The sequence below is a fragment of the Talpa occidentalis genome, unplaced genomic scaffold (genome assembly GCF_014898055.3).
Source record: "Talpa occidentalis isolate TD23 unplaced genomic scaffold, MPIMG_talOcc4v2.1 talOcc4.6, whole genome shotgun sequence".
NCBI classification, from domain to species: Eukaryota; Metazoa; Chordata; class Mammalia; order Eulipotyphla; family Talpidae; genus Talpa; species Talpa occidentalis.
In genome coordinates this window covers 30,559,829-30,586,997 of record NW_023604972.1, presented here as the reverse complement: position 1 = coordinate 30,586,997, position 27,169 = coordinate 30,559,829, and the positions used below count along the sequence as shown (strand labels likewise).

The following is a 27,169-nucleotide window of genomic DNA, read 5'->3' as shown; positions in this document are numbered from 1 at the left end:
TATCAGAATGTAAGGTTTTATTCATAAAAATCAAATGGGTAGAAACATCCTCGGCAAGTCTGGTTTGGTGGTGACATAGCCATTTCCCTGAACATACCAATATATTTTAAGATTGAGATAAAGATATAAAAATCACACAGTAAAACAAACGTGAGTGTATAAGGAAAGTGGGTAACGAGAGACAAGGGTACACTCAATCTCGCAGGCATGTGATCATGAGTGCAGATGGACTGTGACACGAAGCCAGCATCTTGCAAGGTAGTCAGTCACAGGCTTTGCAGAGTTCCAGCATAAGCAAACATTGGAGAGAATTAAATGAAGTAAACACCAGAAAGTATCATGTAAATATGTAATCAACAATATTTGAAAGTATAGCAACCACCGCAAAGAGAGGTGAGCCTGATTTGTTTCTTTGATTTGAAAAAAGAATACTTTGTCATTTTGACAAAATGTTAGATCTCTAGGAAGTAAAAAGGGCACATTCTCACCCACCAGCCCCTCTGCCTCAGTCATTTCCCAGAAGTAATGTCAACACACCAGTAGTGGAAAAGTCATATTATGCTAGACAGAGTGTCACTTTGACCATAGTTATTTAAAATAGAGATTTTTTTAAATCATGGAAATTTTTAAACATAAAGAAATAGAAATAGTAATAAACCCTTATATACTCACCAACTTACCAAATAGTAATTTTTTGCTAGACTTTATATTTACTTTTTAAGATTGAAAGTCCAAAATACTGGTGGCCGTGGAACCAAATGTGGCATCCTGGAGTGTCATTTATGCAGTGTGCTTTGGAGATATGAATCATGCATATTCATTGTGCACAAAGCATAGTGAAGAAGTTGGAGGTGCAAAGTAGTGATTAAGTTAAATTTGTCCCAGATGGAGCTGTTGTGATGACTGCTCATTTATACTCATATTACTTTTATTTTCCCCATTGCAGCCCTATTATCTAGTACAACGCCTACCACATAGCAGGTGCTCAAAAACTGTTTTTAAATAAAAGAGCCTTGTTTATAATTTAGGTCTTGACTGCACAGAGGAGACCATGTTTTGCAGTGTAACTACCTTTGCAGGATGTTTCATTTTTTTTTTTTAAAGCATGACTGAATTATATTTGTATTCCTAGAAAGAACTTTAAACAATCTGTTTTTTAAAGATTTATTTATGCATACAAGAGCTGGGGTAAAGGCCAGAGATGTGGGGGGTAAGAGGATCCACCAGTGACAGAGGGGGAATAGAACCGGCAGGCTGACTGAAAGACACTGCTGAGGAGAGCAGTGGGCGAGTCAGGAGAGGTCTGCTATGCCATTTGGGCTGCTCCCTGGCCGGCTGGGGATCGAACTCATGCTGCAGAGGCTGTGGATTGCTTCATAGTGCTGTGCTTAACCCCTTGCACCACCAGGGAGGCCCTCAATACATATTTTTGAATAGAATCATAGTAACAAGATAAAAATACCTATCTCTACACTATGGCAATTTTAGTTTAATTTATTTAATAAGGTAAGTGAAACACTTCCATGTTTAAAACCAATTCTTGTGAGTTGAATAGCAAACAGGAAAAGCCATCTAATCTGATGATCTGCTACTGAATCTTGGACATGGTGAGATTTCCTGTGCATCAGTTCCATTTTAATGTGCCAAATTCATGTGGGAAAGAACATAATGACGGGCCTCGCTGGTGGTGCAAGGGGTTAAGCACTGTGCTATGAAACAATCCACAGCCTCTGCAGCACAAGTTCCATCCCCAGCCGGCCACAGAGCAACCCACATGGTGCAGCAGAGCTCTCCTGTCTCTCCCGCTGCTCCCCTCAGCAGTGTATTTCAGTCCGTCTGCCTGTTCTGTTCCCCACTCTGTCTCTGGTGAATCATCTCACCCCCCACACCACTGGCCTATACCCCAGTTCTTACATGCATAAATTAATAAATCTTTGAAAAAAAAAAACATAATGAACACATGGACTCCTAGTGAACTTGGCTCTGAAATCTTGGAGGTCTTTTGAAATTTGGCCTCAGGACTACTATAGGGATTACCAATATTTGAGCCAGTGAGTCCCAATATTGTGCCTGCAGAAAGCTTCCTAATGTTATCAGTTGCTTGTTCTGATGTGTGGAGTCAGAGATTACCAGTTTCTAAAAGCCTTACACGCAGTAACTTATTTAAAAACCCCTATGAAGAAATATCTTTTGTGTTCTGTAGCTACATATGACATGGTTGATCATGAAGACTTGCACAGAAAGGGGTAGGTCTGGAGTCCAGCCCAGGCACAGTGGCCCAGAGTCCTCGCAGGCAGCCCCGCTCTGCTGCTTCCACCTGAACTGGCTTGAGTGCCACCTCTGGAGCTCTGAACTCACTCAGACACTTTGATAGGTTGTGGGCATCCCCAAATGGCCAGATTAACTCACAGAATCACTCCTTTGCAGTGGTGCCAGATAATGGGAGGGTATTGTACATGGAACAGACCTTTTTGAAAGCAGACTTTGTCATTTTTCATGAACACAAGGCACTTCTAAGTGCTGTGTGGGAGGGAATGTGGTAGACTGATTTCATTGAGACCCTGCCAAATTCTGGTATTGTGGCTATCAAAGACGCATCATTTCCTCCAAGCTTTGGAGAGGGGCTATTACCATGGGCCTGCAAGGTTCTGGTTTGTATTCTGAAGAGACACTATCTTCTTAAGTGAGATGGGGAAGAGGAAGTGTTGTGAATTGTAAATAACACTGGGTGAAAAGAATTGTTTGTAGATGGAGATGAGAAAAATAGCCTTCTCAGAACTAAGTTTTACCCCTCCCAGACCCCCCCCACACACTTACTCACTTTTGCCAGAGCTCATCTTGTTTTATTTGCTAAGTTTACTAGCAGGAAGAGAGGAGTTTTTTTAAGGCTACCGTTGCCCTTCCACCCAACAAATAAATACCTCCTGGATTAAATATTAGTAAATATATACAGTGGAACACCATGCCATTATAAAAAGAGCAAGATGGAGCCTTAAGGGCTTCAAGTATATTTTGAAGGGGTAAGACTGCTCTTTATAGAAGAGGACAGTGATGTACCTATATCCATGTGTGCATAAATTTGTTTGAGAAAAAGGAAGAAAAAATGCATGCCTTTATCAAAGGATAGAGGCATTAAAAATTTTAAAACGTGTTTATATTTCATAAAGTATTTCAATTGTCAGCTTGGCAAAGTAGAAGAGTAAATGGCAGCAGAGAAGCAATTTCTATTAGTTGTGTATTTCAGGAGAGGGTGTTGGATTAGAGGTAGAAATTATAATTCTACCTGTTCATCTCCCCGAAGGATAATCATCTAAGTTGTCATGAAAAGCACCTGGGGTGTAAGAGAGAGAGATCAGGAGGATACCATTTAATGAAGTTGACAGACATTTGATGTCACTCCTCTGGTGTGGGGAGAGATGGAGAGAAAAGAAGGAACAAATACGGCCAAGAAAGGAATCCGAATTCTCCTCCAGGAAGCGCCATAAGGAGTCTGCATGTGCGGAGAGGGTTGTGAGGTTGTGCAGAGTGTGCTGGGTGCCCGGGGCTGGGCCAGAGAGCTCGTGCCTCTCTGCTTCGCGGTGCAGCCCACCGCAGCGGGACCCGCTTCCCACTGGCCTGAGGGTATCTTAGCTGTAAGCTCTGCTCTGATAAGGGGCTTGTCAAAGACCTCAAAACAGTCCTGCTTGGAGATCCTTGTCGGGTAACGCGGTGCAAAGAAAAAAAAAAAAAAAAGCCCTTTCTCAAGGAAAACCTCACTTCGGGGACAGTGGCCCTCCTGCCAGACGCGGCTTCACTACAGCCTGGCATACCACGCGCTCCCAGTGGCCTCCCGGGTAGATTTTGGTAGAAGCCAGGCAGGGGGTCTCAAATTTAAATGCCTTTGGGGGCTGGGCAGGTAACTTAAAAACATTCGAAACTGCCAGATACAAGAGGAAACAGTGAGAACTTTGGAGAATCAGCAAAGTGTATATTCTGACTAAAGGCATTCAGGTTCTGATTTTTAAACCACGACTGTAAGGCTCGTGCCAGACCCCTGACGGGAGCCACTGCCCAACTGGCCATCCTGCATTGGTCTCGGCAAAGTATCCGCCTCACCCTCGTGGCTTCAACCTGCTCCAGATCCCCAGCCTGTTCGTTCCCCTGCGGGCCAGCGTGGCGCGGGAGACCTCCCCAAACTTGGGCGCGCCTCCTGAAAGCGCAGTTCTCGCGCTGCGTGCTCAGTGAGGCCCCCCAATATCTGGGGGTGAGGCATGGAAAACAGTCACCCGTTGACCTCGGAGTAACTTAGAGCCTGTGACGGGCTACATTTTCTTTCCGCCTGATACGTAGTTATTGAGCCTGTAACTTTCTCGGCCCGGCGACTCCGGGCTGGGCGCCGTCCACGGCAAGCGCAGAAACACCGGGACCACCAAGTCTGGGCTCCGCACCCAAGCGAGGGATGGGCCGACCGCGGAGGGAAGCCCCGCCCCCACCCCGCCCCGCATGGCCCCGCCCCTGCACGCTAGACCTCAGGTCCCCACTCCCACCCCGCGCAGTCCCGGGACCCCGGGAGAGCCGGCAGTGTATGGTGCTGCGTTTTCTCTGCCTGCGCGGGGCGTCCCTTGCGCGCCACCGAAAGCCCAGAGCTCGTCCCGCAGCCGGGATAGACTTTCCTTTCTGCACCCGCAGACGCCCCAGCAGCCGCCAGCACAGCCGGGGCACCTTCGCCCTGCGGGGTCCGGGCTCCAGCGCTGCGGCGCTGCCTCCGCGCCTGGGCGGGGCGGGCGCGGGGAGAAAGGAGCCGCGCGCGAGTTCTGGGCACTGCGCGGGGCGCACGTTGCGGGATGGAAAGCAGGGCGCTGCTGGTCATCGCGTTGTGGCTCTACGTGGAGATCCGGGCTGACTCTGGGGGTAAGGAGTCCACTCCCGAGAAGGAAGGGGTGGAGAATTCGGGTGCGGGCGCAGGCGTGAGGTAGCGGAGAGGACTCGGAGGGCGCATGTAGTTGGGAATTACAGATCTGGAGAGTTGAAAGTGACTGGACACTTTTTGTCCTTTCACTGACGCATGAGGAAACTGAAATTCTCTGACCGGCTCAGGAGTACCTAGCGAGTTTGTGTCTCCCAAGCTCTCGTCCAGCTGCTAGTGTGCAGCTCTGATCTTGGACTGGGGGCTCAGCTGCAGCCTGTCCCGCGGAGTCCCAACGCCCTGGGGCTCCCCGGAGGCGGTGGTAGGGAGGCGCCCGGGGCGGACTGGCAGGAGGTGCTCCGCAGGCGGTAAAGGAGGTGAAACGTAGCCTGATTGAGCCAACATCCTAGGGCACCCCACCCCACCCCCCCCAGCCTTGCGGGGAGCGCAAGGCATTTTCCTGGGATCTTGTGGTGCGCTCAGCTCTGCCTCAGCTGGGGTGGAGCCGAGCCCGGGGTGCTTTTCCTATTGGCTGAAACTCATGCACAGACCCACTGTACGAGGTGCGGTCCACGGGTAGGGAAACTTTTTACCTTGGTGCAGGGCGCGGCTCTCCGCAACGAGAGGGGTCTATCGGGGCTTGGACCCATTGTAAGTGACAACTTCCCTTAGTATCTCCAAGTAACATCACCTTCTCTGTAAATAATTTCATCTCTCAAAAGTGTTTTGATTTTGGGATAAGCGTGTGGTCAGAAGTTCTTGCTTCCAAAAACTTACTGACTTGGTACCTAAAATTAGTGCCACTGACCCCTCTCTTCTTTACCTACCGTTCAGTCTCCTTCAAGTTTAAGAACACACACTCTTGGGCCTCCCCGGTGGCGCAGCGGGTTGAGCGCAGCGCTGTAAAGCCGTCTGCAGCCTCTGAACTGCGGGTTGGATTCCTGGCCAGTCAGGGAGATACCCACATGGCATGGCAGACCTCTCCTGCCTCGCCTGCTGCTCCCCTCAGCAATGTCTTCGGTCTGTCTGCCTGTTCTGTTCCCCCCCTCTGTCTCTAGTGAATCCTCTCACCCTCCTGTGCCTCTGGCTACCCCAGTTCTTGTATAAATAAAAATAAATATTAAAAAATAAAAAGAACACACACTCTTGATGCCTCTGTCTGGCTGTCTCTCTTTCACAGTTTGCTTATACTCAGATTTCCAATCTCTGAAGGGTAACACAGTGCAAAGGGCAGAGAAAAGACTAATAACTCTGGGAAAGTTTTTCCTCTATAAAAAGAAATGAACCGCATGTCTTAAAAAAGGACACACACTCACACTCATATACAGTAACATGATCATCTGTCCTATAGTTATTGGATTTTCTTAATAATGGCTTGGTTCATCAGGACTAACTCCATCATGGACACTCATTTGTCCCTGACAAGACCTTTCTCTCTCCCTTTATGGAGAGAGAATAAGAGGTCTGGAACATGTGGTTGTTTTGTATCCCACAAAGAAGTGAGTTGCTTTTAAGCCTGGGGTGTTTCACAGTGCAGCAGTAGTAACTGTAATCGGGTTGCCCTGAATGTAATGATGAGGTTGCCCTTTTGGAGTGTGTGACTTGCTTAATTGGATTGAGCTGTAATTGGTGCCATCAAATTCTAGAGACAGAGGCACCGTTGTTTTTCCTGCCTATCTTTGAGCTGGAAGGGTAACAGTGCACAAATTAATTAATATTGGTTATGGGGTTTGAACATAGAAGGGCTTTTTATGGAGTAGGAGCATATGTATGTCTTACAGTTATTTATTTAAAACTTTCTGGAGAGTAGAACTCACTTGCCAATGAAAGTGAATGAAGCTTAATGGAACAGGAAAAATTGAGGGTTGGTCTACAGGTATGAATTTGAAGTTATTATTGATAGCTCAGGTGAATAGATTATTTTTGTTATAGACATGTCTTTAGAATGGTGTCATCTTGGCTTCCTTTGAATGGGCTTTCATGTTTATTTATTTATTTATTTAATGGGAAAGTGTGTCTAGAGTAAGAGAGAAACTATGGCAATAATTTATGAGAGATCTTCTAGAATTTCTTCTTTTGGTTATAGGGGAGACATAGCTTACTTGGAGGCTAGTCTTTACCACATTTTTTTTTCTTTTACATAGATGTGCCCAAATAATGGGTTCTTGCTTAGATCATTGTGAATGTTGCATTAGGTCACTGTTTTCAACATGTTTCTAACCTAGTGTTTCTTAGTCCAGTTTGATAGCTGTGCTCATCCAAATAAATTGCTTTCGTTTCCCTTTTCTTAGACAAGTTCCATTATTGGAAAGATTTTTCTATTGCTTTTAGACACTTTGCTTTATTTTTCTACCTTGAGGGCAGTTATTTCTTATTGAAAAGTACTATGATAATTAACTGGATGTGACCACCTAGACAAGTAGCCACTTAGACCTAGAGTGCCATGTATGATGGTCACTTAATGCTTGTAAAAGTGCGAAGTTGTAAGCCTGTAAATATGTTGAGACATTCAGTACCAATGCTAATTCGTTTCTGAGATCTATTTGATATAAATTAATTTCCAGGATTTATCTTTTTCTTATTGATGAACAGATCTGCCGTTATTTCGGTAACTTATTTTGCACATTCAGGCGAGTGTGTGAGAACATGCAAGATCAGTTGTTCATTTTTCCTGGAACTGTTCACATTACACACTGAATTCACAAATTCAATTCATTGGACATTTGCTCATACTCTCTTGTTTGCCCAGCAAACTAAATGCCAGTGTAGTCTTAGAGAATCATTTGTTTTTATTGATGAGAATTGAAAGCCATATTAAAATTGGGTGCTTACATAAAACAGGCACTTTTAAAGCTGGTGTTTTAGAAATCTTATCAAGTCACAGCCCTCGCATGGTGGACATGCTTTTTCAGCACTTGGTAGCTTTTCACATTCAGTTGACAGAGAACTCAGTTTTCTTTCTCTGGAGAGAGTTGCCCACAGTGAGGAATCTGTCCTGTGATATTTTTAGATAGAAAAGTTTCTTGTGTTCCAAGTTTGGTAGCATGTTGAGCTCAGAGCTTCAATGAATAGTTGAGATTCCCTAATTGTAACTCATTACCTTGTTTTCTTAAGTCCCATTTTCTAAGAAGTATAGTGATGTGCATATTCTATGACATTAGACTATGTTTTCCTCATTTTCTTGCCTCTAGTTTTAGTGTAGTCTTTCAGTCTTGGCTGTCCTAGTTCCAGAGGAAGTGCCCTAGAAATTGATAAAGGAAAATTAGACGAGGTCATAGATGCTTCCACCCCCTTCGGGATACATAGATGAGCTATATAGAAATCTCACTAAGGAGTATTCATTAATCAGCAATTTAGTGAAATGTGTGCATCCTATGTTTTATAAGAAATGTCAGTGGGTCCTTTCCCAAGGGAGTGAGATCATCAGATGAGGGTTCATTTGGTTTCAATGTCCCATATCCTTTTGTAAGACCTTGAAGTTGGCAATGCAGGAAAACAGGAACTCCACCCTAGCTCTACGAACTGCAGAGCTGTTGTGTCGGTTTATGACCATCTGCCCATTCTTCCTGTTATTACACAGCTTGTGAACTTTTACTGGGAATGGTGAAAAGTAAATTCACAATTTTGCACCATAAATTGCTGAAGAGGCCTTTTAAAATTTAGAGCGTGCATTGTTCATGGTTTCCCATTGGGTTTATCTCCGTCACAACTACATTCATTTATTTAATTTGTTTCTAGGTTTGTCTAGTGTTCCTCTCGATCTACCCAGGCTCAGCATACAAAAAGACATACTTACAATTATGGCTAACACAACGCTTCAGATTACTTGCAGGTAAGGATTCGTTTTAGATTTAGATTTTTTTGTGTGCAAGTAGCTCACTGTTTATGGAGGGAAAGTTTGTATTTGCACATCAGAAATACAATAGAGTTGTAGTTATTATTTATACATAGTGAGGTTTCTAAGAAATGATGTAACCATGATAAAGTGAGAAAGATCTTCTCCCCCCAAATTCTGTACTATTGTGCTGGCACTATTTTCTACTTCCCTCTATCAACACACACATGCGTGCACACGTGCACACTCACACCCAATAATCAGTATAACATCTGATACATAGTTATGGTACATGCTCAGTAAATATTAAATGAATAAATTAAATTGAGGATGTACCCAAAGTTTTGGATGTTTATTATCCTGGTCATCTATTTGGCCCTTTTTGAGAACTTCATTTCATAATAAAATTCTGACTGTTGTAGCTTTAGTACTCAGCCATTAACATTGCAGGTGCATATTCTGTGCAGGTAGTGGATTCCATGCTCTGAATTGATGTTCTGGAAGGTTTCTTTTCTCAATTGCTATCAAAAAGTCATGTTATTGATTTTTGTCAACTGGGGAAACAGTTCTCTTCGACAAGAAAATGTCTTTTGATTTTGCCTGCCAACCCTATTCCCCAGGAGGAAAAGTAGAAGACCTTGGTGTTTAATATAGTGATTATGAATGATAGACCTGGAAGCTCTTTGGCACCAGTGTGCCCACAGTAGAGAGCATGGGCAAAGAGACTGGTAAAAGTGATGTTGCCTCTGAGAAGAGTGCTGGGGTGTATATAAAGACCCTTGGGCAGCTTATTGCTGTCCCTTCATGCTGGATGAATACCAAGTATTCAACACAGAGACACAGATCTATTTCAGACTGTAGTTTATAAGGTATACACCTTAGTCCCTTTATCAAGTATAGGTCACCAATACTGAGCCCTTGGGAAATAGCAGTAGCAGGCACTGTTACTTTAGTGTTGCTATTTCAAGACATATTTCACACCCACCCTCAACAACAAAGGTTATTTAAAACCCCCAAAGATTCCATACTCCCTTTTAAAACTCTGCACAAGCATTTCCTACATCCTGAAAAAGCTGTTGAGTGTGTTAAAAGTAACTGCATGAATATTGTTACAATTTCATGGAAATTTCCAATTCTTTGAAAGAAGAATCAGAGATGTTGCCTCTTGAGGTGAGCCACCTGCCTTGGGGCATTGTAGAGAAATGCTGAAATCAACATAATCTGTATTTTAAGTAGGTCCGTACAATGTCCTAAAAGGCTCTTAGACCATTGTATTCCCTTCCTTGCTAACCTCACTTCTTACCCTCCCTGCTTGCCCAGTCTTATCTGGTCACTCTGACTTCCCTAACCTTTCCCCAGTGTTCTAATATCTCCTGCCTGCCCCGGGAACTTTACATTTGCTTTTCCTCTCCCTGGAATACTGTCCCTCCTGATAGTCCTCTGGCCATTCAGCAAGCCTCCTTCCTCTGGATTTCCCTCCCTTTTTGCTTTTAATATTTAATATTTCCTCCATATTTCCTCTAATGCATTTTATTTAATTAAAATATTCAGTTTTACTGAGACTTGCTTGCTATTTTATTGCTGTGTGCACCAGCAAGACTGAGGTTCCACAAAGGCATTGGTTTTTGTCTGATTTGTTCATTGCTAACCCCCATGTTGGACACAGAACATACTTAAATATTTGTTGAACGAATGAGAAAGTGAATTAATAGAAAACTGTGGAAACCCTGTAAGGGATCCTGAAGCGGAGTTTATATAGCTTTTTGTCTCTTGTTGATTCCCCGAGTTATTATTGGTGGAAGGCTTTGAATCTGTGTGTTGAGGAATTTTATAAGTCTGAGAACCAAATCTTTGTTTTCCTTAGAAACAGCCCCGTATTGTGGCTTTTCACATTAATATTTTCTGGGAATTGATTTTTCAGTGGGCAGAGGGATTTGGACTGGCTATGGCCCAACAATCAGAGTGGTTCTGAGAACAGAGTGGCAGTGACCGAGTGCAGCGACCATGTCTTCTGTAAGACGCTTACAATTCCAAAAGTGATCGGAAATGATACTGGAGCCTACAAGTGCTTCTATCGGGACAGCAACAAGGCCTCTGTCATTTATGTCTATGTTCAAGGTAAGTGGTTAAATAGAATTCATTTCCCATGTTGATTTACCAGTTATAAAACACAATAGGCACAAAGAAGAATTGAGTACAACAATGGCTCACTCTAAAGGCTGTTTGCCAACAGGAATATACAAAATTCTTTTCTCCCAAGGCTTCCTGTCACAATCAGACTCATTGATTTGTTCTGGAGCTTGCACCCCCTTATATTTCTTTTGCCCAATTACTTTGGTTCTGATCTTTGTTTCTAGGGAAATCTGTGTTCTCAATTGGTCATGGAGATTTGTAAAGCCTTCTGATGTTTGAGAAAAAGCTCCGAAATCTTGAAAAGGAAGATTCAGGGGGTGAATTATGGAAAGGTTTCTGTGGAGAGATAGGTTATCTACAGCAGGGCAGGAGATTTCCCCAAGAATGCACAGGGAAACAGCCAAGGGGTCTGGAGCTTCTTTGTGCACTGGCACTTCTTTTTTCTGCTTAATAGTTTATAAAAGACGGCTCCCATATTACTGTGCAAATGAAGACGCTGCTTCAAAGGACCTTTTGAGGACAGTGTTTCTTCCCTTTGCTTGTGTGACTTGAGCTCATATGCCACCTGTTTCTAGAGTTTGCAGTTTGGGACTGACAAACGTGAAGGCTAACATAACATTCTTGCAGGGTAAACATAATGTTACACGTACTTAGTATTTATAATATTAATTATTCTTTATTGTGTGTTTCAACAATCTTCTACTACCTTAATTTTCCCGTGAACAACCTGATTTCACTACTGAGATACCTATAATTTGTGTTGTGAGTGTTTTGTTTAGATATACTGAATATTTTCCCTTTTAGTGAAGACAAATTCTTGAGACATTCTAACACATTTCTTTACCTCTTTATGTCACAGAGGATTTGAGACAGGTGAAGATTGCTAAGACTTCTTTACCAGAAACATCTTTTATAGGATAGGGATTTCATCAGCTTTGGAATACACACTTAGGTATCTCCATCCATTTACATTTCTTTTTTTTTTTTTTTAAGATTTATTTATTTATTTATACAAGCACTGGGTACAGTCAGAAGTGCGGGAGGGTGAGAGATTCACCAGAGCCAGAGCGGGGAATAGAACAGGCAGACGGACCAAATACACTGCTGAGGGGAGCAGCGGGTTGCGGCAGGAGAGGTCTGCGCGCCATGTGGGACCCTTGCTGGTGGCCGGGGATTGAACCGGCTCTGCAGAGGCTGCGGGCAGCTTCACAGCCCAGCGCTTAACTGCTGGGCCACCGGGAGGCCCATCTATTTATATATCACTAGTGCATATTATATTTCAACCGTGGGGAACCCATCAAAATAGAGTATGTTACTTCTGGATTGCACAGTATTTAAGAATTATTTTTTACCTAGGATAAGCACAATCCTAGGTAGTATTGTGTGCCCTCCTCCTCCCCTTGCAGAATTTCAAAGAGACAAGACTCAGATCTTTGAGAACTTCTGACTTCTTTTGATCTGGCAGTCTTGGGAGATCAGGCTCTCTCAGAAGACTGCAAGGATTTCCTGCCTTAAGACTGTCTGGAAATATTACAAGATGAACCTCTCCCTTAATATCTCATTATTTCCTTCTCCCAAAGTCAGGAAACTTGGAGACATGTGAAAATTCATTTCAGGAGTTACAGTAAATATTTTATTTTGAGAGGATGGGAGATTGTTTTGGTATCTTTTGTTTATTTCCTTTTTCTCTTTTTTTTTTTGAGTTACTGAAATAGAATTGATTTACTGACTACCTTTAGTCTTGCATCAAGGAGTTAATTTAGCTTCCCAAGGTTTGTTCTGTAAGCAAGCTATATACTATCTCATAGCATGTGGGTGAAAGGTAGGTAATTATTAAGAAGTAGCAATCTCTAGCACTGTTTGTTTATTTGTACAATACCTGTCTTTGGGTATACCATCAAAATCTGCTTCTTTCTAAGCCTAATAATGTTCTAGAGTTGAACTCTTCAAGGTTTTGGTCTTAAAGTTCAAGGTGGGTAAGAAAACATTGAAATATTCCCTGTTGATGGCCCTTAAAATGTCCCTTGTGGTCACTATCTTACTTCCTTAGTTCTCTGACCCATTCCCTCCAGCAACAAATGGAACCAGGATGTGGGTCCTGGCTACATAAAATAAGGGCTCTGGCTAATGGCTCTGGCATGTGGTAGACTGGATTGACTGCCTTTCTGTGCTTTCTAACTGGAAAAAAAAATCAAACTTCTACTGTCGCAAGGAAATCAGCTGCTTTTCTCCCCTTTGGCTTAATTAACTCTTCACAATGACCAATCATCTTGAAGAGCTCTGAAAATGCCTAATCAGGTGTGCTAGACACAGCAGTATGAGCTGTGATTATGTCTCTGAGATTTCAAGCTTGTCTTCACACCACATCATCTCTATTTCTGGGCCATGGAGTAGTTCCCCAGAAGTATATTAACACTGCATGAACAGTGCTTGATGACATTAAATCTTTTCTTGTTTTCTTCTCATTCTTTGGGATGGTGACTTTTCAAATATTTTGTCATTGAAGATATTAATGACTGCTGAATCTTAATATAATGTAATAATGACAACATTATTTTATAAAGAATATCATATATAATCTTCACAATCTTCGCATGTCCACATAAGACTTTTCTTGCATAATTGAATTAAAAATTGTTAGTTATTTCTTGCTTATTTTAAAGATTCTTTGGGATCCATTAATTCATTTTCATGGCATTTACATTATTGACCTAAAGAGAGAGGGAACGTGAAATTTTTAAAAACATCAATAAAACATCCATAATAAGATTTAACTTTAAATTTACATTAAAATTGATGTATATGCACCTTCACATTGAAAAAAATGTAATGATCAATCTGTCTAAATGATTCAATATATTTAGAGAGATTAATATTTATTAATAACATTAATATTTATTAATAATCAATATATTAATTCTTCAATATATAAAAAATAAAAAATTAAAAAATATAAAAAATATATACTACTGTCTTATGATCCTTGTGTAGAAGTCAGTCACATTTGAGGAGTTTCCTTTCAATTTCTCTCTCTCTCTCTCTCTCTCTCTCTCTCTCTCTCTCTCTCTCTCACACACACACACACACACACACACACATCCTTCCTGTAGCATGTCCTTGGAACCAGCAGACTGACCTGTGGATTCATTTGCTCAGATGTCATTCCCAATCATTCACTTCTCTGGTTAGAGTTTATGCATCTGAGAGATGACCAGCTTTCCTAGTAAATGTCATTAACTAATAGAATTAAATTTTCTTCTAGATTATAGATCTCCATTTATTGCTTCTGTTAGTGACCAACATGGAGTTGTATACCTCACTGAGAACAAAAACAAAACTGTTGTGATTCCATGTCTTGGGTCCATTTCAAACCTCAATGTGTCACTTTGCGCAGTAAGTTACAACTTCTTCAATCATCTCTTCCGTTTTCATAATTTTATCTAATATTAAGATAAGCAGCCTGTTTGTAGCATAATATCAGCAGTGAATTTTAAAGGTCCTTTAGGAAGGGTCAAAATGACAATAAATAAAACTAATTTGTATTCTTAAAAGTAAAGATGAATTCTTTAATGATCATCTGACATGGGTTTCATGTTTGGATAGCATTTGATTAAATATTTTATATTTCTTTTTACTACCCAGAGGTACCCAGAAAAGAGGTTTGTTCCTGATGGTAACAGAATTTCCTGGGACAGCAAGAAAGGCTTTACTATTCCCAGCTACATGATCAGCTATGCTGGCATGGTCTTCTGTGAAGCAAAAATTAATGATGAAAGTTACCAGTCTATTATGTACATAGTTGTGGTTGTAGGTAAGAGGACAGTTTCTTTCCATGTCACTAATATCAGACAATAAATATTGGATTCCTAGAGAAGATCCTGGAAATTCAATTACAGAATAAAGGACAGGGGATTTGAAAAATATATTAACTTAAGATATGGTGTTGGACAATCCATTACATCTGTTCTGTGCCATAAACCTCCATGCAGACAGGGTTTTCTCCTTTCCTGCCAATATAGGATGAAAAAGAATGCTATTACAGAAGTATATTTTATGGAAAATTCAATGTTCAAAGCATTGCTTGGCACCAGTTCTTTTAATTATACCTATTTCATGCAAGTCCAGCAATTTACTAAAGCTGGCCCCATGACTGTTGACTGCATGGCTACGTTTTTGAGATCCTTTCAGGTCTGTTTGTAAATATCTACAGGCCATTTTTTTTTTTTAAAGATTCATTTTTATTTATGTGTACAAGAACTGGGCTGTAGGCCAGAGGTTCAGGGGGTGAGAGGATTCACCAGAGAGAGAGTAGGGAGCAGACCACGAAGATCTACTGAAATACACTGCTGAGGGGAGCACCAGGTGAGACAGGAGAGGTCTGCTATGCCATGTGGGTCAGCTCCTTGGACAGGGATCAAACTCATGCCTCAGTGGCTGGCAATAGCTTGATAGGGCTGAGACTTTAACCCCTGCACCACCAGGGAAGCCTCTCTACAGGCCATTTTTTGGGGGGGCGGTTACTAAATATTGATTAGGCCCATAGGGAAAAGTGATGTGTCACATTTTAAAGTTGCATCATATTCAGAAAAAGTTGTGCCAACCTATGGATTTGTTTTTCCTCTCACATTCTGTTTTTCAATGTACTTGCTTCAGGATATAGGATTTATGATGTAATTCTGAGTCCCCCTCACGGAGTTGAATTATCTGTTGGAGAGAAACTCGTCTTAAATTGTACAGCAAGAACTGAGCTAAATGTGGGGATTGACTTCCACTGGGACTCTCCTTCTTTGAAGGTAACACTAACAATTCAAAGCCAGACCTCTAAATACTTTGATAATAAAACCAGTGGAGTTTGCTTGAGAAGATAGTGGCCTTTCTGGCCAGATGATCCAGATGATCTGTAAGGGTCTTAACACACACACACACACACACACATTTGAAAGAAATTCAGATTCTACAACATGCATAGAGAAAAGGATACAATGCCAAGAACTCCATCCCACACTGCTATAATCAGGTTGGCAGATTAGTTTTCTCTAGGTGATTATATCTCTCCCAGTTGTATTATTTCTCTGTTCTCTAAAACCCTTGATCTACATTCCTTTTAAGAGAACATCTCTTCAGAAAGTGGCATGAGACACACTTCTAAAGCACTGGTCACATTTACTTCTATTTTTCAGTTCATAGCCATCTCCTTACTCTCAGAGATTTTAAAAATCCTAATTCAGTTGCTTTCACTTATTTCTCCTGAAACCAAATATATTTGCTCTCTACGTAGGTTAAAAATTCTGATATTCCTATCAATAGTATTAAATAGTTCCCCAATGGCCAAGACTTGATTTGGTGGGTTTCTGGAAACTCCTCTTGTGTTATGCAGGACTTTGAAAGTTCTACAAACTCTTTTTCAGCATCAGCATAAGAAACCTATAAGCCGGGACGTAAAAGTCCAGTCTGGAAATGAGATGAAGACATTTGTGAGCTCCCTCACTATAGATGGTGTCACCCGCAGTGACCAAGGCTGGTACACCTGTGGAGCCTACAGTGGGCTGATGACGAAGAGGAACACCACCTTTGTCAGGATCCACGGTAAGCTAAGATGACCTCTGGACTTCCCTTGTGCCTTGAAAAATGAGATCATTTATAAAAATAAGTCAATTAGTGATTCCTACTTTGTTCATCTAGAAGACATCTTTGAGCTCTTGCTAAGCAGCCCACATTAGCTAGAAGTCAAAAGCATAGCTTTGGATTTAGAGACATGGGTTCACATCTCAATTTTAACAATAAGGTCAGCTAATATAATAAGCCACTAAATATAAATGTGTTTGTTGGTGCTATTACTATTGCTATCAAAAACAGAGCATTGTCATCTAAGATAGTTTTAAAATTTTTATTTTGTTGCAACACTGAGAGTCTTATTTGAATAAGTATGGACTTTGCAATGGGGGAAAACTGGATTTGATCACTTTCTGAGGGGCTTGGAGCAAATCATTTAATTTTTCATTTATTCTCTTTCACTTGAATATATGTTTCAGTTTAGAATAGACATTTGTGTTCTACTTACATGCCTTGGTAGGATTTTGGATTGTATAATGAGAATTCATACAAGGGTTTTGAGGAGAGAGAAACATACTCTGGCTTTTTAAAAAAAAACAACAGGGTTACTCTGCTTGTTATGTGGAATACTTTAGGGAAGTAAGGGCAGAAGTAGGGAGGTCAGTTAGGAGATTAATTACAGAAATCTAGGAGAAAGATGGTTGGTTGCTTGGATAAGAGGCAGTATCAGTGATAAGATGCTAGATACGTATTTGAAGATAAAGCCAATGGAATCTGCTGAGTGGTTCAGTGGCTATGGGATGCAGTTGATGAAGAATGGAAGATGACTTTTGAGTTTTTAGTATGAGCAAGCAAATGATTTAGGTGGTATTATTTACTGAAATAAGGAAAATTGAGAAGGGACTAAGATTTGGGAAAACATACTGGGTATGTTAATTTTGAGACACCCTTAATCATCCAAGTGGTAATATTTCATATATAAATGTAGGACTCAGAGAAGTCAGGGTAGGAAATACAAATTTAGAAGAGACATAAGATGATACTTTAAACCTGAGGCTGGAGGAGGGTGAAAAGAGATTTGAGGATTGAATCCTGAGACTCATGGGGCATGTATAGGGTGTCATAGGAACAGAGGAGAAGGAGAACCCAGAGGCCTCTGAGTAACTTAGAGAAAGCTTCACAGAGGAACAAATGCTTGAATTGAGAGTTGAGCAGACGCTAGACTTGCAGATTGCACAGGGAGAGGGAAAAGCAAATACAAAGCCTAGAACTGTCACAGAAGGTGAAATGTGACCTATAAAAGGGAATGTGGAGAATCTCTGAATTACAGCAATGCAGAACCCAAAGTCTTTGGCTCTTCACTTGACATGAAAAATTAAACCAAATGACCATTTACAGTAAGTTGACATTTATAAGAATGCTTATTTTTGTTTTCTTTCAGAAAAACCTTTCGTTGCTTTTGATAGTGGTATGGAATCTTTGGTGGAGGCCACAGTAGGAGACCGCGTCAGAATCCCTGTGAAATATCTTGGTTACCCTCCTCCTGAGATAAAATGGTAACTTTTGAAATAAATGTAGAGCATTGTTACACATGAAAGTGAATCCTTACTAATTAGAATACTAATTAGGTTGTACTAATTATGGGGATTTTTCCCCCCCATAGGTATAAAAATGGAAGACCCATTGAGTCCAATCACACCATTAGAGTGGGGCACGTTCTGACTATCATGGAAGTGAGTGAGAAAGACACAGGCAATTACACGGTCGTCCTTACCAACCCCATTTCAAAGGAGAAACAGAGCCACGAGGTATCTTTGATTGTGACTGGTGAGTTCACGCAGTTTTCCTTTTCTGTCCAAGATTTATTTGTCTTCCTAAACAACCAGCCTATCTATCATTCATTGAATGGGGTTCTATGTATAAAAGATCCAGATCAGTGGAGTTGAAATGAGGTGGAGAATCGTGTGCTCTGAATGTGTTTGCAACAAAGGCCTTGTATGTGGACTTTTTGATGGTCAAATGCAAGTTTAAAGTAGATGGTACACTTGAGGGCTAAATGTGGTGAAATAAGAATGCTTGTGAGGACAGCTGTCAAGCTTAAGTGGCACTGTCTTTGCTCCTGTCTCAGGCCACTGTGCACTTAACATGCAAATGTATAATGACCATACTATAAATGGTAATTTTTGTATCTCTTATTTGAATTTTGTGGGAAGTTTCTTGTGTGATTTGGTAGTTGATGAATCAATGACGCCTAGGCAGATTTCAGTTCAGAAGGTTTTCACTAGTTGACACGGTTGACTCGATTGAAGATTATTTAAGTTTTATTATTTTAAACTGGAGTTTAGGACTCTTGGTGGTCATGAGAATATATTAAATCTCTTATTCAAGCATGATTTGAACTTTGTTTTCCCAAATTGAAAAAGGTAAATAAGAGCGCCATGATCCAGTAAGTAGGGGAAGTGCTATTTTGATATGAAGCAAGTGTCTCGATTGGAGGGACTTCTAGGAACCTTTAATATGCTAGTGTGCTGCTATATGTTGCCATTCTTCAGGAAGAGAGAGTGTTTAGTGTCTCACAAACTTGATCAGAGCATTCCCGTTCATACTCATCCCAATAAATCCATTAATATCTTTTCTCAAATATAGTTTGGAAAATGCTTCTCTGTTGTCATTCTTTGTTGTCCTTTTTGGTGTGGCTAGTTATAAAACTTCAGGGTTGTCTCTTGTGACATTAAGGTGCTTTCCATGTGTCCTACCACCACCATGTATGACTGCTGAGCTTTGCTTCATTTCTTTGCTGGGAAGTCAGCTTCAGAGATAATAGGTCACTGAGAAGTTGCTTAGGAATAGGGAGGGAGAGAATAGGAGGGAGAGAAGCTGGAAAGCTGCCAATTAGGATGAGGAGCTGAAAATGAAGAAGTAAAACCAGAAACTATGGCGGCTGGCCCATCTCGCCAATCCTTGAAGTCATGAAACATTTGCTTCACCCAAGCATTTACGCTGTTGTGTAAAGTCAGCCTAAAAATGAAGTCAAGGTTTCAAAGTATAATCTGAGACTTTAGGTTGATAGCCATGAGAAAATAGTTTCACATTAATGACTTTGAAGCCAAAAAAAAAAAAAGAAAAAAGAAAAAAGAAAGACAGAAAAGAGGGAGGGAGGCATCAAGGAAGGAAGGGGGAAAAAAGAGAGGGAGATGAAGAAGTGGCAGTTGACCTTGGACCATGATTTAACTTCTATTGTTTCATTTCTCCCTGTGGAACATGGAGAACAATAATACTGGTTGTGAGGATTAAAGGGATCAGTGAGTGTTAAGCACTTAGAACAATGCTCAGCACTTGGTAAATGAAATTATGATGTTATGTATAAGGATTTGCTTTCTTTCTTGCCTTTATCTTGTGAGCTTGGGAGAACAGGGAGAGTTTTTCCTATAATGTAGATAAGAAAACTGAGGCATGGGATGATGAGAAAACTGAGGCATGGGATGATGAGACTAGCACAGTGTCCCCAGACTTATTATTTATTATTATTAGCTCATCATCACTGCTATGAGTATCATTAGAATGCAGGTCTCATATCTCCAAAACCAAACATTCTTTGAAAAAAGCATATGGGGGCCTCCCCGGTGGCGCAGCGGTTGAGCACTGGGTTGCGAAGCTGCCCGCGGCCTCTGCGGCGCCAGTTCGATCCCCGGCTGCTCCCCGGCCACCGGAGGAGGGTCCCACATGGCGCGCAGACCTCTCCTGCCGCCCACTGCTCCCCTCAGCAGTGTACTTCGATCCCTCTGCCTGTTCTGCTCCCCACTCTGGCTCTGGTGGATTCTCTCACCCTCCCGCGCTTCTGACTGTACCCAGTGCTTGTATAAACAAAACAAACGAATAAATAAATAAAAAAAAGACTGTCACTTTAAAAAAAAAAAAAAAAAAAAAAAAAAAAAAAAGCATATGGGAGCAAAATCACATGCTGAGAAAATACAGGTTTTAATTGTTAAAAGCTTCTACTTTTCATTCCTCAAAGTTGATGGACAATTCAAAAGTTGTTTTTTCTATCTCTAGTCCCACCCCAGATTGGTGAGAAATCTCTCATCTCTCCCGTGGACTCTTACCAGTATGGCACCACCCAAACGCTGACGTGCACAGTCTATGCTGTTCCTCCCCCCCATCACATCTACTGGTATTGGCAACTGGAGGAAGAGTGCACCTATGAGCCCACGTAAGTAGGGTCACACCCGCTTTCCCCCTGCCATCTTGTTTTTCTCATAATCAAGCTATGATGACTGTATTGTAAGCCAACAGGCTCTCCCTACGAAAGTTCACTCTCAAGTGGAACTCATCACCTCCTCCCTGCTGTCTGAGGCTCAAGTTTTAGGGGCTGTCTTTCCTTGAGATCTCTTGCTTGGAGATTAGCCAGCTGTCTCTCCAGGTTAGCCCCCAAGTTTATATAACTCTCTAAAGGCAGGCCTTCGGCTCAGTTTGCTAATTGCCAATCTTTGGCTTTTCTCCTTATACTCCTCAGCTAGTGAATACTACTTATCTGTAAAGAGTCACATCTCAGAGGAAATGCTGATGGGTGTGAGGGGGAGATAGACCAAGCTGTAGCTTTTGGAATCTCAGGCCCAGCTTATCTGGTTCTAACACAAATCCAGACATCCTTAGGAAAAACAACAACAACAACCCACCCACCTCCAGTCTAAGCAGTGCACTTCCTGTTGTTGTTTTTGAAATGGCCACTACTAGTTTCTTCCTCAGATGCTGACCATTTCCTATACAAAGGACACAGTCCCAGGGAGATTACTTCCAGAAATCCAATGGCTTCTTAGTTTCCTTGCCTTCCCTTTGAACTAAATTAACTTGAATTGTCTTGTCGATCCAATTTATGAATGGAGATTTGTTCCCAGAATAACTGCTTCCCTCCTGTATCCTGAATGAATCTACCTAGAACCTTTTCCTTTATCACTGAGGCCTATTTTTAATTGGCGCCACGTCTTGTAACATGGCGGGGTGAGTTGAATGTTATTTCTAAGAACAGGATGATCAAAGTCATATTCATTCCTGACTACTGATTTGAATTAAAGAAAAATTTAATCATAATATGATCTGTTATCTCTCTTTTATAGCCAAGCTGTTTTAATGACAAACCCATATACTTGCAAAGAATGGAGAAATGTGGAGGACTTTCAGGGGGGAAATAAAATTGAAGTCAACAAAAATCAATTTGCCTTAATTGAAGGAAAAAACAAGGTGTGTTTGAAATTCTTTAATTTGAAAATCTCTCTCTCTCTCTCTTGCCTGGAAGGACACATGGTTCAATATTATATGAATAATTTTGAAAATTAATGATCAAAATAATTGGAAGAACAGATAATAATATAAGTCAGTTTGAAAACACCTTTGACTTTTAAAAACACAATTGACCTAGTGATACCTTATCAGAGAAAAATGAAACACATATGCCATTAAATTTATACATCTGTTGTTAGATAATTCTGACTTTACAAACATAAGAAGATGCATATACTGTCACGTTAAAATACATTATTTATTTCATGGTTTCTAAAGCCCACACTGTATAATGTATGAATGAAGCTAGCAGAAATGTACTTGCAGATGTTGGCGTGTGGACAGTGCAGTGGGATGAATGCAGCAGGCAAGGGGTAGTGGTTGTGGGGACTGCTGGATTTTAGTCTGAATGCATGAGCATAAATTCAACCTCTATTGTTCATGGTATTTGTTTCTTGCCTTTGCAGACTGTAAGTACCCTTGTTATCCAATCAGCAAATGTGTCTGCATTGTACAAATGTGAAGCGGTCAGCAAAGCAGGCAGTGGAGAGAGGGTTATCTCTTTCCATGTGACCAGTAAGTACTGCTCTGGGTGGGGGGGGGGGTGACCTGGAGGACGGGCTGGATCTCTTGTCAACTGGGTGTTAAGCTGTCTGATGTTCTGTAGTGCTTGCCATCCCTGTGAGTGGCCTGGGATTGAGGAAGAGTAGGGGGGCGGTTTGATAATTGGCCCTTTTGTTCACAGATTCAAATGCCTTAGTTAGCTCCTATTTCATGAGAAGTTAGTACACTGAAGCTGAGTTCACTGCAAAGAGATTGGTTTCATTCATCCTTTTTAACCACAATTCCTGTATCATATATATGTCTCTGTCATTAAAGTCTCGCACAGTGGCTTGATGGGGTTCGGCCAATAGTGGGGGCATGCTGGGCTGGTTCTCTGGGGCATTTGCAATGACAAGAGGGTGCCCTCCCTGTGCTATTGATTTTGTCTCCAGTCCAGTTTTATGGCAAAGTCTTAACTGACTGGATTGAATAAAACATTTTTGTCTGGGTAAATGCATTGTAATAATAGTGTTGGTATCATTGTGTGTTAATGAGGAGTTAATTAAAAAAAACCTATGCTATAATTCACTATTTTTTTTTTAATTTTAGAAAATCTTAAACAGTAGGTTTAGAAGTCAAAGTAGAAAAATAGCTGAGGGATCCATTACATTTCTAGATAACATAGTTTGGAAAACGTTACATTTGGGTACCTGCATTGTCTGGATTGGTTGTCTGAGATTGGTGGTCTGGGTGCTTTATTGAAATCTGAAGGCAACAAGAAGATAATTAGTGTGCATCATCTAACCATGAGTTTTACATTTCAGGGGGTCCCGAAATCAGTTTGCAACCTGGCACCCAGCCAACTGAACAGGAGAGTGTGTCTCTTTGGTGCAGCGCAGACAGGACAACATTTGAGAACCTTATGTGGTACAAGCTTGGCCCACAGGCTCTGCCGATTCACGAGGGAGAGTTGCCCACGCCTGTTTGCAAGAACTTGGATGCTCTTTGGAAAATGGAAGTCACTATGATCTCTAACAGCACAAATGATGTTTTGATCATGGAGCTCCGGAACGTATCCTTGCAGGACCAAGGAAACTATGTCTGCTTTGCTCAGGACAGGAAGACCAAGAAAAGGCACTGTGTTGTCAAGCGGCTCACAGTTCTAGGTAGGGAGGCAACTCTGGATCATCCACATGCAGTTGGGATGCCCTGAATGTAGTGCTTTCAGGCGTTATATGAAGATTACTGTCCCCTAAGAGCTTATGACGTAGGTGGTACCCACTTAACTTATTCACTGACAGCCCTTCAGGCAGAAAGAAGCTACTGATGGTGAAGTGGGGTATTAAAAAGAGAAAATAACATGGCTCTTTCTATCCTCAATAAGGGGACAATTCACTAGTGTCTGCAATTTATCAGCCTGAACCAGGGGACTCACTGCCTTACTCTTGGACATTCATTTATATTAGAATACACATATTTGTAGCATGCATCCTCTAAGCTAAGAGGATGCTAGAAGCTCATAGAACAGATAACCACGGGGCAATAGCAGCACAGTGAGATTGCTGTGTCCATGAGGGCAGAAATTGTTTTCTGTTTTATTTCTTGCTGAGCTCTAGTCATAGGACATGGTGGAACATAAGAGGTGCTCAATAAGTTATCTGTGGCTTGAAGATACAGTGATGGGGCCACATAGGGCCATGAGAGCATATGACAGGTTGTATAGTCAATGCTTATACCTCTGGGTCATCCCATGAGGTCCAGCATAGCTTAAGGCCAAAGAGATGATAACTTTAAAGAACAGATAAACTTGCAACTTCTCCATGGAGCCATTCTCTACACGTGTCTCAACTTGTGTGTTGTGCAAAAGCTGTGAGGCCACAGCTCTGTCTCTGAGAAATCAGGCAAATTTGGGGCTGTTCTCCTTATTTATCTTCCTCCTTGTTTATTTTCTCTTGTTTTAGTGCCACTTCCCAGTTTTTAGAATGCATGTGTTTTCTGATTTTTACTGCTAGGAAAGGAAACTGCCTAGAAAAACTCATCTATACCAAAGTTTTAGAGAAATGAGGCATCTTCGGATAGGCACAAGGAGAGGGTTTGATAGTATTATGACTCAGGTGGGAAAAGGAAAGATACTTTTTGGGTGAAGTCATCATCTCCAGGGCCCTTCAAATCATATCACATATATAACCGTGTTTTACTGTTCACTTGTTGGGTGGGCTGGTGTCAAGCTAATGGAAGGATTCAGAGAGAGATCTGGAGGATCTGGTCCAGCACCTCAGGAAATGTGTCATAGTGTGTGGCTTTGCTTCCCCAAGGATTCCTAAGTTGTTTTCCAAAAATTATTCTTAGAAATAGACTAGAGCCCAGTTCATTTGCTTAAACACCAGTGTAGTCCACTGTGGACTGAGTGGATTCTTTCAGCATAATTCCTTTTGGGGTTCAATTGGTTTGGACAAGATAATGCCACAGCACTTTGATGATATGTAGGAAAAGGGTAAATCAAAAGTTTCACTGTACATTTAGACAACTGTCCATGGCATTTTCTTTAAATCTTTGACTTTCCTTGGGGCATTGCTATTTGGTTCATGTTTTAGTGAAAATAATGCTGAGCTGGTCTTTTAGTCTCAAGCAGATTCTACAACTTGTTTAGTTACAGGGAATTGGACAAATTGTTTAGCCCCCCTGAACTGCAATATTTCATCTGTAAAATAGAGCTTCTGCTTCTGTCCTACCCACCCTGGGAAGGGCTGAGTGGCGGAGATCATATAAATGAGTTTTATAAAAATTGTCAAATAAATATAAAACATTCTTTGTTGAATTGTACTGAAATTTTGCACTTTTTGAGAGAAACATATCAGAGTTCTAGGGTGTCACTGGCTAGAACTTTCATGGAAAAGAAGCTGTGTATAACTAGAGGAAAAATGCATAAAGGTGGCAACTTTTATTTTCTGATATGATTTCCAGCTTAAGTCACTCGCACGTATGTTCAAAGATTTCAAATTTCAGTAATCTGAGTTGTCCTGACTGACTTGCTTCATTTAAACTTTACTCAGTGACCAATGGTATGTTATTAAACTGGCGTATTTTCGGCTTAATAAACCAGCAGTTTACTACAGCTACAGTGTTGTGTTTACTGACACTAACACAATTTCAAAAGTTATAACTGAATACTCGATGGTTTTCTTTTGTGTGCACAGAGCGCATGGCACCGGTGATCACAGGAAACCTCGAGAATCAGACGACAAGCATTGGTGAAACCATCGAGGTTTCCTGCACTGCGTCGGGGAATCCCCCTCCACAGATTACCTGGTTTAAAGATAATGAGACACTTGTGGAAGACTCAGGTGAGCACAACATGTCTATCCTTCCTTGGCTGCAGAATTTTCCTGGAGACGTTATTTAAAACCTTTATTCTTTCTTGGTTTGCTTTTGGTAGGGGAAAAAAGCAAAGCTAATGTCTCTGATCTGGCTCATTTCACAGACCTGGAGTCAGAGCTGTGTTGAGCCAGGGGTCAGATGCGTCAGCAGTTGATCCTCTTGGACTCTTTGAAGCTAGATAACAGCCCAAGATAAAGGGCAGCATTTATATATTTAACTTTTTTTTTTTTTCTGGAACGCTCTATGAGACTGCATCGTAAATAATGATCATCTTTCTCTTCTCTTAGGCATCATACTGAAAGACGGGAACCGAAACCTGACGATCCGCAGGGTGAGGAAGGAGGATGAGGGCCTCTATACCTGCCAGGCCTGCAGCATTCTTGGGTGTGCGAAAGTGGAGGCGTTTTTCATAGTCGAAGGTCAGTGGGGATTCATTGACACATCAGGCAGCTTTAAAAAATTATCCTGTATCTTACATAAATTCATAGACGTTGCGTGGGCTATAGGTGATTTTTTTTTATATTCTTTGTACATCTTCTACTCTTAAGTATATATTATTTTAACCAGAAAATATAATTAATGTTATTTTAACTCTGTCTGCATCATATTTCCTATCCTGAAGGGCTCATTGTGGAAAAATTCTTAGTTGAGAAGAAAATATCTTTTCCTGATTCTTTGAGCGGTTGAATTAACTTTTATGGAAATAATACCTCTATATATTGAAAAAAACATTAGAATTACTGCCGAGTCATGAAAAAAAATCAGTACTAACCAGATAGTAAGAAAGGTTGAGAATTTTCATTGATAAAAGTAAGATTTATTTGTGAACAATAGACTATTGCTTCTTTGACATGGAAATTTTGAGTTTTTACCTAAATGTGAAAGGAAACTTGCATGTATCTGCAGAGATCAGGTAAAATTTGGTATTTTTCTCATATGGGAGGAGTAATTGTGGCAGAATATTTTATCCCCAGAAGTTTATTCCCTTTTTTAAAAAAATAACTCATCTGGGGAACAATGAAACTGCAGTCTGGGTGATGGGATGGTATTCAAGGGGGAGAAAGAGGGATGGTGATGGAGGAATTGATGCCTTTCTGTGAACTCATCCTAACTTGTCTCTCAAAGTCTAGATAGCAATCTCTTTAATCTGTCAAATCCATGTGCCAAGTATTGCGTCTCAGTGCCTTGACATGTTTTCAAGTCTATAGACTTTTACCATTTCATAACTGCACTTGCAAATAAAAACTTCAAGTGCCTGCAGTAAGCCATATTTCAAGTGATGCGGTGGTTTTATTACTTCCAAAGCACTTCGTGTTTTAGGGCAAACCCTAGGGAGACTTGCAGTTCTCTTCCCACTGATGTTTCCCCTCTGCTAGCTTTCTGCAGCTGGTACCAATGCCTAACTTGGTAACATTGGTACAGAAGTTATGTTTACTACCGGAAGAGAGTACCTAGAAAGAGAGAGGTGGATATTTAATTCTCCTACTAGGTTCCCAAAGGCTATTATGGGAATATGAAATACAAACTTACATAGGCAATCAAATTTTTGAATTTTTTTCTTTGTG

At 41.1% G+C, this 27,169-nt stretch overlaps 1 protein-coding gene across 1 annotated transcript in view; it reads left to right on the top strand.

Moving 5' to 3' along the window:
- Positions 1 to 4,748: 4,748 nt before the first annotated feature.
- The window catches only part of KDR (kinase insert domain receptor), a 47,226-nt gene continuing 24,805 nt past the window's right edge, over positions 4,749 to 27,169 (top strand). The window contains exons 1-15 of the mRNA XM_037530676.2: positions 4,749 to 4,890; positions 8,624 to 8,717; positions 10,642 to 10,838; positions 14,116 to 14,246; positions 14,496 to 14,664; positions 15,507 to 15,646; positions 16,262 to 16,439; positions 17,848 to 17,962; positions 18,070 to 18,233; positions 20,460 to 20,616; positions 21,521 to 21,644; positions 22,151 to 22,259; positions 23,051 to 23,392; positions 25,424 to 25,570; positions 25,892 to 26,023. Of these exons, the coding sequence (XP_037386573.1) occupies positions 4,824 to 4,890; positions 8,624 to 8,717; positions 10,642 to 10,838; positions 14,116 to 14,246; positions 14,496 to 14,664; positions 15,507 to 15,646; positions 16,262 to 16,439; positions 17,848 to 17,962; positions 18,070 to 18,233; positions 20,460 to 20,616; positions 21,521 to 21,644; positions 22,151 to 22,259; positions 23,051 to 23,392; positions 25,424 to 25,570; positions 25,892 to 26,023 (2,266 nt within the window). The 5' untranslated portion in view covers positions 4,749 to 4,823. The remainder of the gene's footprint in view (positions 4,891 to 8,623; positions 8,718 to 10,641; positions 10,839 to 14,115; positions 14,247 to 14,495; positions 14,665 to 15,506; positions 15,647 to 16,261; positions 16,440 to 17,847; positions 17,963 to 18,069; positions 18,234 to 20,459; positions 20,617 to 21,520; positions 21,645 to 22,150; positions 22,260 to 23,050; positions 23,393 to 25,423; positions 25,571 to 25,891; positions 26,024 to 27,169) is intronic.